The 16,263-nt window shown below is 43.7% G+C and overlaps 1 protein-coding gene across 4 annotated transcripts in view; it reads right to left on the reverse strand.

Moving 5' to 3' along the window:
* Window positions 1–16,263, reverse strand: part of sez6l2 (seizure related 6 homolog (mouse)-like 2) — a 61,594-nt gene that overhangs the window by 26,049 nt on the left and 19,282 nt on the right. For all 4 annotated transcript variants that reach the window (XM_064988935.1, XM_064988933.1, XM_064988934.1 and 1 more), the window contains 4 exons: window positions 13,090–13,282; window positions 12,593–12,778; window positions 12,129–12,312; window positions 3–166 (listed from right to left, as the gene is read on the reverse strand). In XM_064988935.1, the coding sequence (XP_064845007.1) occupies window positions 3–166; window positions 12,129–12,312; window positions 12,593–12,778; window positions 13,090–13,282 (727 nt within the window). The remainder of the gene's footprint in view (window positions 1–2; window positions 167–12,128; window positions 12,313–12,592; window positions 12,779–13,089; window positions 13,283–16,263) is intronic.

Here is a 16,263-nt window from a genome sequence, read left to right on the forward strand (position 1 = left end):
ACCCTCATAGCGCAGAGCTAGTAGTAACGGGATGGAAGAGGAGTCGGCCGTGAGCTCCAGGTAGAGTATGGAGCCCTCGCTCACGATGCCACGCTCTGGCACATCGTCCAGGTCTGAGTCAAAGAGCAGGGGAGACATGGAGTTGTTTCCACTGCGCACAATCAGCCTGACAAAGAGGGAGAAGAAAGGATAAAGGGAAAGAAAGAAGAGTAGAGAGAGGCGGAAGGTGGAGAGAAAGGGGAGAATGAAGGGCAGAGGGAGTAAGAATAGTGGGAAGGAAGGAAAGAAGGGAGAAAAAGAGTTAAGGGAGAGGTTATTCCTTCAAGACGTTTAATCATTTTATTTGTATTTGTATTTATTATGGATCCCCATTAGCCGCTGCCAAGGACACTACTCTACTACCACATATCTACAACAGAAAATCTGTGTACGTGTGTGTGTTGTGCGTATGTTATCGTGCGTATGTTATCGTGCGTATATGCATGTCTGCTTGTGCAAGTGTCTCATCACAGTCCCCGCTGTTCCACAAGGTGTATTTTAATCTGTTTTCTAATCAGATTTTACTGCTTGCATGAGTTACGTAATGTGGAATAGAGTTCCATGTAGTCATGGCTCTTTGTAGTACTGTGCGCCTCCCATAGTCTGTTCTGGACTTGGGGACTGTGAGAGACCTCTGGTGGCATGTCTTGTGGGGTATGCATGGGTGTCTGAGCTGTGTGCTAGTAGATTGAACAGACAGCTCAGTGCATTCAACATGTCAATACTTCTCACAAATACAAATAGTGATAAGGTCAATCTCTCCTTTACTTTGAACCAGGAGACCTTGACATGCCTATTTTTAATGTTAGCTGTCTGTGTAAATTTAAGGGCCAGGTGTGCTGCCCTGTTCTGGGCCAGTTGTAATTTTCTGAGGTCCCTCTTTGTGGTGCCTGACTACACGACTGGACAGTAGTCAAGGTGCGACAGAACTAGGGCCTGTAGGACCTGCCTTGTTGATAGCGTTCTTAAGAAGGCAGAGCAGCGCTTTATTATGGACAGACCACTCCCCATCTTAGCTACTGTTGCATCAATAAGTTTGGACCAGGTTTAGTGTTTAGTGAATGTGTCCCAAATACAATACTTTCAGTTTTGAAATATGTAGGACTAACTTATTTCTTGCCACCCATTCTGAAACTGACAGTAGCTATTTGTTAAGTGTTGCAGTGATTTCATGTGCTGTGATGGCTGACGTGTATAGTGTTGGGTCATCAGCATACATAGACACACATTCTTTACGCACAGCTAGTGGCAGGCCATTAGTAAAGATTGAAAAAAGTAAGGGTCATAGACAGCTGCTCTGGGGAATGCCTGACTAACTGGATTATGCTGGATAAGCTTCCATTAAAGAACACCCGTGTTCTGTTAGACAGGTAACACTTGATCCACAATATAGCAGTGGATGGAAAGCCATAACATATGTTTTTCCAGCAGCAGATTATGATCAAAAATGTCAAAAGCTGCACTGCAGTCTAATGAAACAGATCCCACAAATGTTTTATTATCAATTTCTCTCAGCCAATCAGTCATTCGTGAAAGTCTCGCACATGTTGAATGTCCATCCCTATAAACGTGGAGTTGTTCATTTGTTTACTGTGAAATAGCATTGTGGTAGCACTTTTTTTCTTTCTCCAACAGACACCTCCGTCGTGACGTCCCCTGAAAGCCACTTCTTGCTAGCCTGCTAGCCGCTAGCTGTCTGGAGCATATTGGACTGTTAGCTGAAGATATCCATCGGCCAATTTATTGTGCCACTCTACCTATTTTGCCGATTGGACTGGACCCCTTTGCTACACGGAACCATACTAATCCATCATGACTGGTCTATCGACGTAATCACACGAGACTCCGCATGAGGAGGCCATAAGACTTCTTCCATCACGACGTCCCTCTAAGGCCCTTCTGCTAGCTTGCTAGCCCCGGCCTGCTAGCTGTCTGAATCGCTGTGTCTCCAGCCAGCCTAACTACTCACTGGACCCCTATGATCACTCGGCTACGCATGCCTCTCCATAATGTCAATATGCCTTGTCCATTGCTGTTCTGGTTAGTGATTATTGTCTTATTTCACTCTAGAGCCTCTAGCCCTGCTCAATATGCCTTAGCCAACCCTTTAGTTCAACCTCCCACACATGCGGTGACATCAGCTGGGTTAAATGTGTCTAGAGACAATATCTCTGTCATCATCAATATCTTTCTCAATGCTTAGGTTTACCTCCAATGTATTCACGTCCTATCATACCTTTATCTGCACATTATGCCTTGAATCTATTCTATCGCGCCAAGAAACATGCTCCTTTTACTCTCTGTTTACTCTCTGTTCTGAACGTACTAGACAACCATTTCTTATAGCCTTTAGCCCTTATCATACTCCTCCTCTGATGTAGAGGTTCACCCAGGCCCTGCAGTGACTAGCTCCACTCCTATTCCCCAGGTGCTCTCATTTGACTTCTGTAACTGTAAAAGCCTTGGTTTCATGCATGTTAACATTAGAAGCCTCCTCCCTAAGTTTGTTTTATTCACTGCTTTAGCACACTCTGCCAACCAGGATGTCCTTGCCGTGTGTGAATCCTGGCTTAGGGAGACCATCAAAAACCCTGAAAATCCCTAGCTATAACATTTTCCGACAAGAGAGAACTGCCAAAGTGGGTGGAGTTGCAATCTACTGCAGAGTTCTGTCTTACTATCCAGGTCTGTGCTGCCATCCTGTTAGAAGGTAACAGATTATTTTATTACAATGGTTAAATTGGATTTTCATTGTGTTCAATGGTGTTATTTGCCCCCTAGTGGCGCTTTCTGGTACTTCGAAAGACGACGCAAACAGGAAGTACAGAATTTGTTCTGGAAGGATACTGACCTCCTCCTGTAAGTAGAGGATGCCTGGTTATTCTTTAACCTCTTACATCTATGGGGGCGCTATTTCATTTTTGGATGAAAAACGTTCCCGTTTTAAACAAGATATTTTGTCACAAAAAGATGCTCGACTATGCATATAATTGATAGCTTTCGAAAGAAAACACTCTGACGTGTCCAAAACTACCAAGATATTCTCTGTGCGTGCCCTAGAACGTGAGCTTCAGGCAAAACCAAGATGAGATGGCATCCAGGAAATGAACAGGATTTTTGAGGCTCTGTTTTCCATTGTCTCCTTATATGGCTGTGAATGCGAGAGGAATGAGCCTGCCCTTTCTGTCGTTTCCCCAAGGTGTCTGCAGCATTGTGACGTATTTGTAGGCAGATCATTGGAAGATTGACCATAAGAGACCACATTTACCAGGTGTCCGCCCGGTGTCCTGCGCCGAAATTGGTGCGCAAAAGTCACCTGCCAGTATTTTCCCATGGGATACAGAGAGGAAAGCAAGCTTCCACGAACTGCATATCAATGAAGAGATATGTGAAAAAACACCTTGAGGATTGATTCCAAACAATGTTTGCCATGTTTCGGTCGATATTATGTAGTTAATCCGGAAAAAGTTTTACGTTGTAGGTGACTGAATTTTCGGTTCGTTTCGGTAGCCAGACGCAATGTAGAAAACGGAACGATTTCTCCTACACACAGATGCTTTCAGGAAAAACTGCGCATTTGGTATGTAACTGAGAGTCTCCTCATTGAAAACATCAGAAGCTCTTCAAAGGTAAATGATTTTATTTATTTGGTGATCTGGTTTTTGTGAAAATGTTGCGTGCTAAATGCTACTCAAAATGCTATGCTAGCTTTGCATACTCTTACACAAATTAGTCAATTTCTATGGTTCAAAAGCATATTTTGAAAATCTGAGATGACAGTGTTGTTAAGAAAAGGCTAAGCTTGAGAGCAGACGCATTATTTTCATTTTATTTGCGATTTTCAGAAATCGTTAACGTTGCGTTATGCTAATGAGCCTGAGGCTTTAGTCACAAACCCGGATCCGGGATGGGGAGTTTCAAGAAGTTAAAAGTGCCTTCCTCACCATCTTAAATAAGCATGCCCCGTTCAAAAAATGTAGAACCAGGAACAGATTATAGACCTTGGTTCACTCCAGACCTGACTGCCCATGACCAGCACAAAAACATCCTGTGGCATACTGCATTAGCATTGAATAGTCCCCGTGATATGCAACTTTTCAGGGAAGTTAGGAACCAAAATAAACAGGCAGTTAGGAAAACTAAAGCTAGCTTTTTCAAACAGAAATTTGCATCCTGTAGCACAAACTCAAAAACGTTCTGGGACACTGTAAAGTCCATGGAGAATAAGAGCACCTCCTCCCAGCTGTCCACTGCACTGAGGCTAGGAAACACTGTCACCACTGAAAAATCTACAATAATTGATGATTTCCATAAGCATTTTTCTACGGCTGGCCATGCTTTCTACCTGGCTACCCCTACCACAGTCAACAGCACTGCACCAACCCACAGCTACTCGCCCAAGACTCCCCCTGTCTCCTTCACCCAAATCCAGATTGCTGATGTTCTGAAAGAGCTGTAAAATCTGGACCCCTACAGATCAGCCGGGCTAGACAATCTGGACCCTCTCTTTCTAAAATGATCTGCTGAAATTGTTGCAACCCCCATTACTAGCCTGTTCAAACTCTCCTCCGTATCGTCTGAGATTCATAAAGATTGGAATGCTGCCGCGATCATCCCCCTCTTCAAAGGGGGAGACACTCTAAACCTGTATACTTCTGGCCCTTCTTTGGACACTTAACAACCCTCCAGGCGAGCTTCAATGCCATACAACTCTCCTTCCGTGGCCTCCAACTGCTCTTAAATGCAAGTAAAACTAAATGCATGCTCTTCAACCGATCGCTGCCCGCCTGCCCGTCCAGCATCACTACTCTGGATGGTTCAAACTTAGAATGTGTGGACTACTACAAATACCTAGGTGTTTGGCTAGACTGGGGGAATGCTAATTTGCATAATATTTTTTTTATGTAGCGTCCGAACAGTTTGGTTAGAGACAGCTTGCGCTGTTCTGTGAAGGGAGTAGTACACAAAGTTGTACGAGATTTTCAGTTTCTTGGCAATTTCTCGCATGGAATAGTCTTCATTTCTCAGAACAAGAATAGATTGACGAGTTTCAGAAGAAAGTATTTGTTTCTGGACATTTTGAGCCTGTAATCGAACCCACAAATGCTCCAGATACTCAACTAGTCTAAAGAAGGCAAGTTATATTGCTTCTTTATCAGTACAACAATTTTCTGCTGTGCTAACATAATTACAAAAAGGTTTTCTAATGATAAATTTGCCTTTTAAAATTATAAACTTGGATTAGCAAACACAACGTGCCATTGGAACACAGGAGTGTTGGTTGCTGATAATGGGCCTCTGTAAGCCTATGTAGATATTCCATTTAAAAATCAGCCGTTTCCGGCTACAACATTAACAACATCTACACAGATTTGATCAATTTTATGTTATTTTAAGTGGACAAAAATAAGGACATTTCCAAGTGACAACAAACTTTTGAACAGAAGTGTACTTGTCCGTTTTGCCCTTAACGCACATAAACCTAGTCTAGTCTGAATGTACCAGTTTAATGTGGGCTATTTTTAGCACTTTTCTGGAATTCTTGGTTGTTTTATTGCTTTACTGGGCGGCTTATCAGTGGTAGAGATGACAGTGATATTTATGTTTGAGCTGATAATGCAAGGTGAGCTGCACACTGGACTTCCTACTAGGGCAATCCGCCTCAGTGCTAACAGTATACCTCAGGTTCATAGGCGCATGATTAATGCATACAATAGCTGTAGGATTGACAGAGATATTGAAATTAGGTTAGGTAATATGAGGTTACTCATTATGACTGCCAACGCCCCTGGGACAATGCACATTTGCAAGAGCACTACAATAATCCCGACCATTGTGTTGCTGAGTTATCTGAGCAGGGCTTAGTTACTGATAAGTCATTGTCTAAATGCAGCCTTGAAATCTGTGGGCAGGGTCCAGGAGCCAAGATGATTTGGATGGACTCTGTCATTCCTGTAGAGCATCTTCTGTTTCCAAAAGGTGTCAAAGTTATCCATAAAAGCTATGCAACAGATCTACAGTAGTATTTTAGCCAGTTGTGTAATACCAGTAGCCTGCTGAATCTTTCACAGCCGTGGCCCAGTGATGGCTTCGGGCCTGAAATAACTGGCCGCTTTTTGGAATCAGTTCTTCAAAATCCATTTTCAGCAGTTCCAAGCCAGCCCTCCTAATGCCATTTAATCCAACATGGACTACGACAGCATCAGCCCCCAACAGCTGTCGGAGAATGGTAGGAGAGAGCCTCGTAATGTCCTGTACTCTGGGATAGCACAGGGTTTTTTCCCCGGGAACCAAGATGTTTCTCACCATAGAGGTACCGATGATGAAGGCTGGTGATATGGCTGAGGAGGTCCGGACTTTCTTTCATCCCAGATACCCTCATGGCCCAATGAAGGTGGGAGCTCTGAAGATCTGAAACCGAGGTAGAAGCCACCAGAGAGAAAGACAGAACAGGCAGGTACCGCCGCATCTGATCTCAAAGTGGACGTCCCCAGGGACGAAGGCGCCGGAACCTTTGGATCCAGGGTGGTGAAGCTGTTTGAAGTCCGGGCTTACCACTGCCAAGGAGGCCCCTATTGCCAAAGCCTGCTGCTTTCAACTTTCACGGTGAGTGACGTGCCTCCATGGCTGCTCAGTAGGGTCAAGAATAGGAACATCCACTAAGTCATCCAAAAGCATCCTAATCTCTATTCTCCAGGGAAAGTGGAAACCCCTTCAGGGAGGAATTACTGCAGGGCACCGGCCAGTCGGCTGTGGAGAGACAACATAGCGGCAACACTCCCACCAACACAGTTCCTGCAGCGTTGAAAAAGTTTGTTTAGCGACCTCCATTTGAAACAGGCTAGCTGGGCTTCAGTGTCTCTCTTCTTGAAAATAATTTACAAGTCAACTGATCAGTCAACTGATTTGTGCAATCAATCTGTGCAGTTAGACTAGTTAACTCTCTTAACTAAATGCATTATACCAGTAGAAAGGGCCCTAGCTTTTTGGAGGCCCTAAGTGAGATTTGCTTGGGTGGCCCAACCACCTCTCGGGCAAAACATTTTACTGGCCCCATCTTGACGGTGGAGAGATTTAAAAAAAAGTATATGGCAATTCTACACATTTTGTCATGGGGCTTAGAGAAATACTGTAGTGTTAAAGCAGTTTTTTTGCACTTCTACACATTTTGCCACAGAGTAGAGAGAATAACTACTTTTAATAACTAATTTCCTGCAATTCCACAAAATTCCATGACTTATGCCATGTCAATATGATATCTGAATGAGAGTTACTAATACAATCAATTGGGCCCCCCTGTAGGTCAGGGCCCCTGGGCACGTGCCCTGCATGCCTGGTCAGCATTCAACAAGTTTAGATAGCTGGCTAGACTAACTTAACAATCAAAAAATTGTTAGCTGACATGGCTAATTGAGTGACTGTCAGTGACTGACATTTATTTATTTAATGTAACCTTTATTGAACTAGGCAAGTCAGTAAAGAACAAAGTATTATTTACAATGACAGCCTACCAAAAGACAAAAGGCTTCCTGCAGGATGGGGGCTGGGATTAAAAATTTCAAATAAATATATAAATATAGGAGACAACACAACATAGAGGCCGAGGACAACACATGAAAACATGACAATGACAACATGACAACACAGCATGGTAGCAACAAAACATGACAACAACATGGTAGCTACACATGCTACACCCTGCTTAAGCCAGTACATGTCCAGGCCCATCTGAAGTTTGCTAGAGAGCATTTGGATGATCCAGAAGAAGATTGGGAGAATGTCATATGGTCAGATGAAACCAAAAATTGAACTTTTTGGTAAAAACTCAACTCATCGTGTTTGGAGGACAAAGAATGCTGAGTTGCATCCAAAGAACACCATACCTACTGTGAAGCATGGGGGTGGAAACATCATGCTTTGGGGCTGTTTTTCTGCAAAGGGACCAGGACAGGACGACTGATCCATGTAAAGGAAAGAATGAATGGGGCCATGTATCGTGAGATTGAGTGAAAACCTCCTTCCATCAGCAAGGGCATTGAAGATTAAACGTGGCTGGGTGTTTCAGCATGACAATGATCCTAAACACAGCGCCCGGGCAACGAAAGAGTGGCTTCGTAAGAAGCATTTCAAGGTCCTGGAGTGGCCTAGCCAGTCTCCAGATCTCAACCCCATAGAAAATCTTTGGAGGGGGATGAAAGTCAGTGTTGCCCAGCAACAGCCCCAAAACATCACTGCTCTAGAGGAGATCTGCATGGAGGAATGGGCCAAAATGCCAGCGAGTGTGTGAATCTTGTCAAGACTTACAGAAAATATTTGACCTCTGTCATTGCCAAGACTGTATTGAGATAAACTTTTATTGACCAAATACTTATTTTCCACCATAATTTGCAAATAAATTCATTAAAAATCTTACAATGTGATTTTCTGGATTTCTTTTCTCATTTTGTCTGCCATAGTTGAAGTGTACCTATGATGAAAATTACAGGCCTCATCTTTTTAATTTGGAGAACTTGCACAATTGGTGGCTGACTAAATACTTTTTTTGCCCCACTGTACATGTATAAGGAATGTATATGGTGGGGTCAATGGAGGGTGGATAAAAACTAGCGGTCTGGAAAGTTACTGAGTGAGGGAAAAGGCAATCACTTGGTTGTGGTCACTAAGGCTGGATAGCTGTGGATTAGTGAGGAACGTAGGCCAAGGTCAGGTCAGGTTAGGTCAGATGAAGTGAGAAGGAACAGTTTTTTTATTACACACATCACATGACTTCCTGCCTAGCAACAGAGTTGTATTGGCTGTCTAGCTGTGCAAGGAGGAGAATGCACCTAATAGTAGGGTATAAATACTTGTGCTGGCGGAAACCTGTTGTAGTCTTTTCAACTGTTTGACCCATTGGGTGAATAAACTTGGTTTGAGCTTTGACTAGTCCGTTAGATTCTGCAGACGACAGTGGCGTTGTCGGCAGGATTCACCACAATTTACAGTAGAACTGGAAAGTCCGACTCAAGGTAAGCACAGTCCCTACACCTGTTTGTTTTGGGCTTTGTCCCCATCATTTTCATGACGTACTTTATTTTGGGTGGAGAAACAAAACCAGCCCCTATTACGTATTCCTGCACATGTCTCCTATCATTATACAGCGTGACAAAAATAACATATGGCTTCTAGAGTCCAGGAGAACTCCCGGAGTGGGAGGGGTAGAAGGGGACAATGTTACCAAAGCATTAGATACACTAAAAAAGGCATACATTACCAGCATCAATAACCAAATAAATGGTGGGAAAAATATTCCAAATTGGACAAAATTGGTCCATATTATTGTGTAGATGGGAAGTTTAAAACCAGACAAGAGTGTGTGGATGCAATAGTAGTGTGGAATACTGGAACAGTCCAGACCACAAGATGCAGGCATCCTAACCATGGCATTTTATCAGCAGTGGATGAAAATGGAAAAAGAGAAAAATGGAGACCTGCGATGTAAAATGCAGTAGACAAGAACGAGGCAATGAATTAAAAACTGGGGATATCCGAAGGGCGTGCACATAGATTAGATGAACAGAAGCAAGAATTTGCTATTGTGCTAGACAATAGTCAAAACCTAAATCAGGAATTAGAGGGAGCCCTTGAGGATAGACAAAAACACAAAACAACTTGAACAGTATCCAAATACGTGTGGAGGAGTACAGTGCCTTTGGAAAGTATACAGATTTTTTTTCCACATTTTGTTAGGTTGCAGTCTCATTCTAAAATGGATTAAATAGTTTTTCCCCTCATCAATCTAATTATTTATTAGATTTTTTTTTTTACCCCATTTCTCCCCAATTTCGTGGTATCCAATTGGTAGCAACAGTCTTGTCTCATCACCGCAACTCCCGCACGGACTCGGGAGAGGTGAAGGTCGAGAGCCGTGCGTCCTCTGAAACACAACCGAACCAAGCCGCACTGCTTCTTGAAACAATGCCCACTGAAACCAGAAGCCAGCTGAACCAATATGTCTGAGGAAACACCATACACCTGGCAACCGTGTCAGCATGCACTATGCCCGGCCTGCCACAGAATTTTTTTATTTTACCTTTATTTAACTAAACAAGTCAGTTAAGAACAAATTCTTATTTTCAAAGATGGCCTAGGAACAGTGGGTTAACTGCCTGTTCAGGGGCAGAACGACAGATTTGTACCTTGTCAGCTCGGGGATATGAACTTGCAACCTTTCGGTTACTAGTCCAACGCTCTAACCACTAGGCTACCCTGCCGCCCCGACAAGGACATCCCTGCCGGCAAAACCCTCCCCTAACTGATATTAAATGTGCATAAGTATTCAGACCCTTTACTCAGCAATTTTGTTGAATCACCTTTGCCAGCGATTACAGCCTCGAGTCTTCTTGGGTATGACGCTACAAGCTTGGCACACCTGTATTTGGGGAGTTTCTCCCATTCTTCTCTGCAGATCCTCTCAAGCTCTGTCAGGTTGGATGGGGAAAGTTGCTGCCCAGCTATGTTCAGGTCTCTCCAGAGATGTTTGATCGGGTTTAAGTTTGGGCTCTGGCTGGGCCACTCAAGGACATTTAGACTCCTGTGTTGTCTTGGCTGTGTGCTTAGGGTCGTTGTCCTGTTGGAAGTTGACCCTTCACCCTAGTCTCAGGTCCTAAGAGGTCTACAGCAGGTTTTCATCAAGGATCTCTCTGTACTTTGCTCCGTTTGTCTTTGCCTCGATCCTGGTAGTCTCACAGTACCTGCCGCTGAAAAACATCCCCACAGCATGATTCTGCCACTACCACACTTTACCATGGTGATGGTGCCATGTTTCCTCCAGATGTGACGCTTGGCATTCAGGCCAAAAAAGTTAAATCTAGGGGCCTCCTTGGCAGTGGTAAGCCCGGACTTCAAACAGCTTCACCACCCTGGATCCAAAGGTTCCGGCACCTTCGTCCCTGGGGACTTCCACTTTTTCATCAGACCAGAAAATCTAGTTTCTCATGGCCTGAGAGTCTTTAGGTGCCTTTTGGCAAACTCCAAGCGGGCTGTCATGCGCCTTTTACTGAGGCGTGGCTTCTGCCTGTCCACTCTACCAAAAAGGTCTGATTTGATTGAGTGCTGCTGAGATGATTTCCACAGAGGAACTCTGGAGCTCTGTCAGAGTGACCATCGGGTTCTAGGTCACCTCCCTGACCAAGGCCCTTTTCCACCAATTGCTCAGTGTGGCCGGGTGGCCAGCTCTAGGAAGAGTCTTGGTGGATCCAAACTTCTTATATTTAAGAACGATGGAGGCCACTGTTTTCTTGGGGACCTTCAATGCTGCAGGCATTGTTTGGTACCCTTCCCCAGATCTGTGCCTGAACACAATCCGCTCTATGGATAATTCCTTCGACCTCATGGCCTGGTATTTACTCTGATATGCACTGTCAACAGTTGGACCTTATATAGACAAGTGTGTGCCTTTCCAAATCAATTGAATTTACCACAGGTGGACTCCAAGTTGTAGAAACATCTCAAGGACGATCAATGGGAACAGGAAGCGCCTCAGCTCATTTTCGAGTCTCATAGTAAAGGGTCTGAATACTTACAGTATCGTTCAAAGGTTTTACAACACCTACTCATTCAAGGGTTTTTCTTTATTGCTTTACTATTTTCTACATTGTAGAATAATAGTGAAGACATCAAAACTATGAAATAACACGCATGGAATCATGTACTAACCAAAAGAAGTGTTCAACAAATCAAAATAGTTTTACATTATTCATGTAGAATTGAGCAGCTGAATCTGCAGTTTAAACAATAACACCGCTGTCACCTTGCCACTGATTTGGTAAATAGCTGAGGGATGGGGCTGGAGAAATGTAACCACTCTCAAATTCATAGACTGACCATCCATGAGACTTCTACATGTTGACGTTATACAGTGTTTGTTTACAATTACATAGAAGTAAAAACAAGGTTATATTTTGGGTGCTGATGGGGTAAGACAGTTGAAGCTCATGAGGCATTTATACATTATATTTTTCAAGGATTAAAAGGTGTATATATCATGAATTTAAAAGTAAAGAAATTGATGTAGCAATCTCAGATTACCCATTTAACATTTAACTTACTTATCATCATCCTCGTCCAGCGCAACCCTCTCAAAGTGGAGGTGAAGCCTGTGTCCCTCCCTGGCCTCCAGTAGCCAATGGCAGCTCAGATTATTGCCATTGCTGTGGTTACTCGCAGATGGAGGAGGTGGAGAGAAGATTCTACCCACGGTCGCATTTCGGATCCACCCTCCACATGACACAGCTGACATTTGGGAAGAACAATCAAGAGTCATCAGTTATACACAATGTGTGTGGACACTGGCATTGGGGCCAGCCACAGAAACATCAACACTTCCCTCAACTGTGTGAGATGTGGGGCCTTCCGTGGACGAACAATTTCTCATGAGCTCACAGTACCCATACTGGCCACAACAAAGCTACATTGTACGTTTCAGATACACATTTTCTGTGCAGGCCAGACAATTGTTGAATCATATTGACATGGTCAAAGATTCTACAGTCAGAAGGTAGCGGACACTGACCCACACACTGAGGTTCAGGAGAGCTCCAATGAGGTTGAGTCATGTTCAAGCAGGTGGCTACCTCGTGGCCCCTGACCTGGAAGCCAGGGTCACAGTGGAAGTGGGCCTGGCCTCCGGGGTGGATGTCCGTTACTGTCACACCCCCTCCCCCAGGAGAAAGAGGGAATGAGCAGGAGAGGAGGAAGGCTGTTGCATGTAGGACAGATTAAGGGAGAGAGAGACATGGAGGAAAGAGAGAGAGCTACAGATTAATTGCACAAAACAAGGCAGGATGACGTGAACAAACCATCACACTCAAAGCGCTCACTGGGATGGAATACCTTGATCATTCATGTGAAATATGAGATGTCTTTGTTTCATTTTTTATTAAACTAAAATAATAACCTCCAGTTATGGTGTGCTTCCCCTCGTTGTTGTGGACAGCACCCTTTATAAGAAAATTTTATTGACTCAAAAATATTTTAGTGGAAAAAGAAAAGACGCCCCTCTGAATTTACCTTGATAGTGTAGGCTGAACATGCCATGATCGGTCTGCCGGAGACTGCGGTAGTAAATCTGCACCTGATTGGTTGAGCTTCGAATTACCTGACCCTCACTCATTAGGGTCTCATTGGCTAAGAGTTCTGGTCCCGTCCCTCCATAGCCAAGGATAGTCAGGGACTCGTCCTTGGACAGTTTCACTTTCTTCACCTGGGGAGAGGGGAGATGGTGGACATCTAGTGACTCATTTAGGAATCATTGAGGGGTAGAAATGCCTAACACTGGTTGCCAACCACCATGTTTACATTATTCAAAACTGGTTCTCCACAATTTCGAATGGATTTCACATTATGTATACCGCAACTGTTTGCTTGCAGAGGACTACTCTGAGCAAACAGGTAGCTGGGGAATCCAAGCCCACCTACTTTTCTTTTTCTTCTACCCCAGTAGAAGATGCTTGGACCTTATTTTTTGATATTTTCAATGGTAATGGTATTGGTAAAAATGAGAATTAAAAACAGGTTCAGCCCTTGTTCGACCTTGCAGAGTTACTCCACCTCAAGAATTGAATTTGGAGAAAGGCTCGGCACACGCATAATCATGCTGACTAGCTATCGTACAGGCAAATGAGAAATAAGTGCAGTCAGGTTACCCGGGAAGGCCAAAGTTAGTTACTTTAAGCAGCAGTTCTCTCTCTGTGGGTCTAACCCCAAGAAGTTCTGGAAAACGGTTAAAGACCTGGAGAATAAACACTCCTCCTCACAGCTGCCCATGTCCCTTAATGTTGATGATGTGGTTGTTACTGACAAGAAGCACATGGCTGAGCTCTAGTCACCACTTCATTAAGTCAGGATTCCTATTTGACTCAGCCATGCCTCCTTGCCTGTCCAACATTTCCTCATCTCCCACCCCTTCTAATGTGACTATCCCCGATGTTTCTCCCTCTTTTTCCCCTGCCCCGCTATAAAGTTTCTCACTGCAGGCAGTCATCGAGTCCGAGGTGATAAAGGAGCTTCTTAAACTTCACCCCCAAAAAACATCTGCGTCAGATGGTTTAGACCCTTTCATCTTTAAGGTTGTTGCCCCAATCATCGCCAAGCCCATCTCCAAACATTTTAACCTGTCTGTCCTTTCTGGGGAGGTTCCCATTGCTTGGAAGGCAGCCACAGTTCATCTTTCTTTTAAAGGGGGAGATTAAGCTGATCCTAACTGTTTCTATTTTGCCCTGTTTATCAAAAGTGTTGAAAAACTTCTCTAATCAACTGACTGGCTTTCTTGATGCCTATAGTATTTTCTCTGGTAATCAATCTGGTTTCCTCTCAGGTTATGGATGTGTCACTGCAACCTTAATAGTCCTCAATGATGCCACCATTGCCCTAGATTTCTAAGCAATATTGTGCGGCTATTTTTATTGACTTGGCCAAAGCTTTGATACGGTAGACCATTCCATTCTTGTGTCGAGTGTTGGTGTCTGAGGGGTCTTTGGCCTGGTTGGGTAACTACCTCTCAAAAAGTGCAGTGTATAAAGTCAGAAAATCTGCTGTCTCAGCCACTGCCAGTAACCACGGGAGTAACCCAAGGTTCAATCCTAGGCCCCACGCTCTTCTCAATTTTACATCAACAACCTAGCTCAGGCATTAGGAAGCTCTCTCATCCATCTATATGCAGATGATAGTCATATACTCAGCCTGCCCCTCCCTGGATTTTGTGTTAAATACTCTACAACAAAGCTTTCTTAGTGTCCAATAAGCTTTCCCTACCCTTAACCTTGTTCTGAACACCTCCAAAACAAAGGTCATGTGGTTTGGTAAGAAGAACACCCCTCTTACCACAGGTGTCATTACTACCTCAGGGTTTAGAGCTTTTGGTAGTCCCCTCATACAAGTACTTGGGAGTATGGCTAGACGGTGCACTGTCCTTCTCTCAGCACATACAGTTGAAGACAGAACTTTACATACACTTAGGTGGGAGTCATTAAAACTAGTTTTTCAACCCCTCCACAAATGTCTTGTTAACAAACTATAGTTGTTGCAAGTCGGTTAGGACATCTACTTTGTGCATGACACAAGTAATTTGTCCAACAATTGTTTACAGACAGATTATTTCACTTATAATTCATTGTATCACAATTCCAGTGGGTCAGAAGTTTGGAAAATTCCAGAAAATGTCATGTTTTTAGAAGCTTCTGATAGGCTAATTGACATCATTTGAGTCAATTGGAGGTGTAACTGTGGCTATATTTCAAGGCCTACCTTCAAACTCAGTGCCTCGTTGATTGACATCATGACATCAAAAGAAATCAGCCAAGACCCCAGAAAAAAAATGTGGACCTCAACAAGTCTGGTTCATCCTTGGGAGCAATCTCCAAATGCATGTTCATCTGTACAAGTATAAACACCATGGGACCACGCAGCCATCATACTGCGCAAGAAGGAGACTCGTTCTGTCTCCTAGAGATGAATGTACTTTGGTGCGAAAAGTGCAAATCAATCTCTGAACAACAGCAAAGGACCTTGTAAAGATGCTGGAGAGAAAAGGTACAAAAGTATCTATATCCACAGTAAAACGAGTCCTATATCGACATAACCTGAAAGGGCGCTCAGCAAGGAAGAAGCCACTGCTCCAAACCGCCATAAAAAAAGCCAGACTACGGTTTGCAACTGCACATGGGGACAAAGATTGTACTTTTTGGAGAAATGTCCTCTGGTCTGATGAAACAAAAATAGTACTGTTTGGCCATAATGACCATCGTTTTGTTTGGAGGAAAAATGTGAGTCTTGCAAGCCGAAGAACACCATCCCAACCGTGAAGCATTGGGGTGGCAGCATCATATTGTGGGGGTGCTTTGCTGCAGGAGGGACTGGTGCTTTTCACAAAATAGATGGCATCATGAGGACAGAACATTATGTTGATATATTGAAGCAACATCTCAAGACATCAGTCAGGAAGTTAAAGCTTGGTCGCAAATGGGTCTTACAAATGGACAATGACCCCCAAGCATACTTCCAAAGTTGTGGCAAAATGGCTTAAGGACAACAAAGTCAAGGTATTGGAGTGGGCATCACAAAGCCCTGACCTCAATCTAATAGAACATTTGTGGGCAGAACTGAAAAACATGTGTGAGCAAGATCTACAAACCTGACTCAATTACAACAGCTCTGTCAGGAGGAATGGGCCAAAATTCACCCAAT

The sequence above is a fragment of the Oncorhynchus masou genome, chromosome 15, assembly GCF_036934945.1.
Source record: "Oncorhynchus masou masou isolate Uvic2021 chromosome 15, UVic_Omas_1.1, whole genome shotgun sequence".
Taxonomy (NCBI): Eukaryota; Metazoa; Chordata; class Actinopteri; order Salmoniformes; family Salmonidae; genus Oncorhynchus; species Oncorhynchus masou.